The sequence below is a fragment of the Porites lutea genome, chromosome 3 (genome assembly GCF_958299795.1).
Source record: "Porites lutea chromosome 3, jaPorLute2.1, whole genome shotgun sequence".
Lineage (NCBI taxonomy): Eukaryota > Metazoa > Cnidaria > Anthozoa > Scleractinia > Poritidae > Porites > Porites lutea.
Genome location: NC_133203.1, coordinates 17,217,106 through 17,219,632, shown reverse-complemented (window position 1 = coordinate 17,219,632; position 2,527 = coordinate 17,217,106). Strand labels below are relative to the sequence as shown.

The 2,527-nt window shown below is 36.0% G+C and overlaps 1 protein-coding gene across 1 annotated transcript; it reads left to right on the top strand.

The window, feature by feature from the left end:
- The first annotated feature begins 368 nt into the window (after positions 1-368).
- LOC140931714 (ATP-dependent helicase wrn-1-like) lies at positions 369-1,849 on the top strand. The gene has a single exon (XM_073381474.1). The coding sequence runs from the start codon at positions 369-371 to the stop codon at positions 1,614-1,616; it is 1,248 nt and encodes a 415-aa protein (XP_073237575.1). The 3' UTR covers positions 1,617-1,849.
- Positions 1,850-2,527: the final 678 nt, after the last annotated feature.

The window sequence follows — 2,527 nt, the reverse complement described above, 5'->3', positions numbered from 1 at the left end:
CGTCTTTCGGTTAAACCGCTGTTCAACTTAGTTTGTTGTAGAATTAATTTCTTTTATTCTCCTACATGCATTCTTACTTTAAATTCTGTGAAGGGATTTTATACATACAAGAGATATTTTCTCCCACTACATTATTGCAGGTCTAATATTAAACACAGATGGTAACAAGTGACTTCATATCTTGCGTAAATGAGAACGAAAATCAAGTTCCTTTATTTGTCTGGTTGTCAACAATTATTATCCTTCATAAAAAATCCATAACCTTATAATCTAAAAAGTCTTTAAATCACTGCCAATAACAACTCCAAAATAGAAGACAGACTTTGTAGGTTTTGACTGTAGTTTCCAACAAAATCATTAAACGAAAAATGGTAATGTTTATTTCCAAAGGTACACCACTTGCAGCTTTAACAGGAACTGCTGACAAAAATACTTTGACAGTTGTATCGAACAAACTTGTCTTGAAACAGCCCTTGGTGTTGTGCATCAGTCCCAACAGGAAAAATATAAGATTTAGCGTGAAGAAAAACAAGAAAGAACATCTTCTATCAGAACTTGACTGGCTCACAACCTGCATCAAAGAGAATGGAGATTCTATGCCAAAGACAATTATTTTTTGTAACACCCTGAATGAAATTGCCTGTGTTACAAACTATTTAATGTTGAAACTTGGAGAGAATGCATTCTCACCCCCACTTCCAAGACTGCCTTGCAACTGCCTCGTTGGTATATACCATTCTACATCATGGGGCCATAACAAAGAGCGTATAGTTGAGGCATTAAAATCCAGTGGCAAGCCTAGAGTAATAGTTTCATCCTCAGCCCTGAGCATGGGGGTCAATTTCCCAGATGTGAGGTATATTATTAACTGGGGACCAGCTCGAAATTTGTTGGACCAGCACCAAGAGATTGGCCGTGCTGGAAGGGATGGAAAAAACAGCTATTCCTTAATTGTCTATCACGGACAGCAACTAAGTCAATGTGAAGAGAGCATCAAGCGTTTTGTTAAAACTGATGGTTGTTTGCGTGTAGCTGCCTACAAGGAGTTTGATGAAAACATTGAACCGTTGAAACCAAATCACAACTGTTGCAGCTACTGTTCATATCTATGCAGATGTTCTGGAGATAAATGTTCTGCCGAAGTTCCTTTATTTGAACGTGAAAATTCTGCACAAGCTCCTCAAAGACAGTGCTTATCTAGACCAGTCAGCAATCAAGACAAGGCTGATCTAAAAGCTGCACTTATCGAACTACAAGAAAGGATGACAAAAACCAAATGTTGTGGGCAAGTTTTCTCAAGCCAGTTAGTAGAAGATGTAACCCAAAATTGTCACCATATTTTTACAGTTCATGACATAGTTAATACTTGTCCAGTTTTTTCTGTTGACCATGCATTAAAAATTCTGAAAATCATTCAGGAAATTTTCCTTGACATACCAAACTTTGACGAGTCTATTGAAATGTTGCAGGCAGCAAATTTAAGTGTAAAATCAAATGAGGACTGGTTACCACTGGAGCAACTACTGGCAATGGAACTGGGTTCTGATATTTGTTTTGATAGTGATAATGAATTACCAGAAGATGAAAATCTAACCATGAATACATTTACAGAATGACTATGTTAAGTAATTTTAAAACCTGAGTATATTGGCTCATAACTATTATGTTCAAGACATTCCAGTTGTCCCCGCATAGGTTGCAGCCTGGAGATCCATAATTTATCAATGATTAAATCTGTCAGTTCTGTTAAAATTCATTAACAAAATTCAAATGAAAAGAAGAATGCTTATACTTTTCCTGTAATAATATTTACCCAAAGCTGTAGAATCAAAGAGCTTTCGTGTAGGAGGCAATGAAATGAGCCTCTTCGTATTAATTAATTAAACTTTGCTTTTCAAATATCCGCCACAAATTCATGCTTCAATTTTGTAAATAATCTTGTTTTCTACAATAAATTCCTTGACCTTGGAATCTGCCGGTAAGACTGATATTATTCACTACATCCACCACTAAAATAACCTAAATTTTAAAGGGGCTATGTCACAAGGATATTGCAGTTGCAGACCACTGTTGTGCTAGAACATTATTACACAAAATAAAACTCCGGTAAAGTTATGAAGAAGATACCAAACAAATTCTGTAATTATTTCTGGTAATTATTGTAAGCATAGAATTAAACATTTCGTAGCAATAGACAAATGGAAACAGTTTTAAAGGCTAACTATAGTCTTGATAACAAAAATTGACCACTAGTTTTGGGAATTCAATATTAACATCACACACCTTTTAAAAAGACAGCAACTACCTGGGTGACACAGCCCCTTTACATTTTTGGTTCAACTACCAGTAACAATGGTTTCTGACTAAGGCTGATAAATTGATGCCCATGTTTCAATCAAGTCTGTCATCCACTTGTGCAGGTCTCTGTAATCAAGGCCAGAAAGAAGGTCCGACTTAAATTCAGGAAATGATGGGTGGCCTTCTCTGCCCCTTGTATATGTAAAAACTTGCTTTGAAACAAGGTCTT

Bases quoted from the DNA above. Each gene is read 5' to 3' on its own strand.
- LOC140931714 (XM_073381474.1), top strand. From the start codon at position 369: ATGGTAATGTTTATTTCCAAAGGTACACCACTTGCAGCTTTAACAGGA.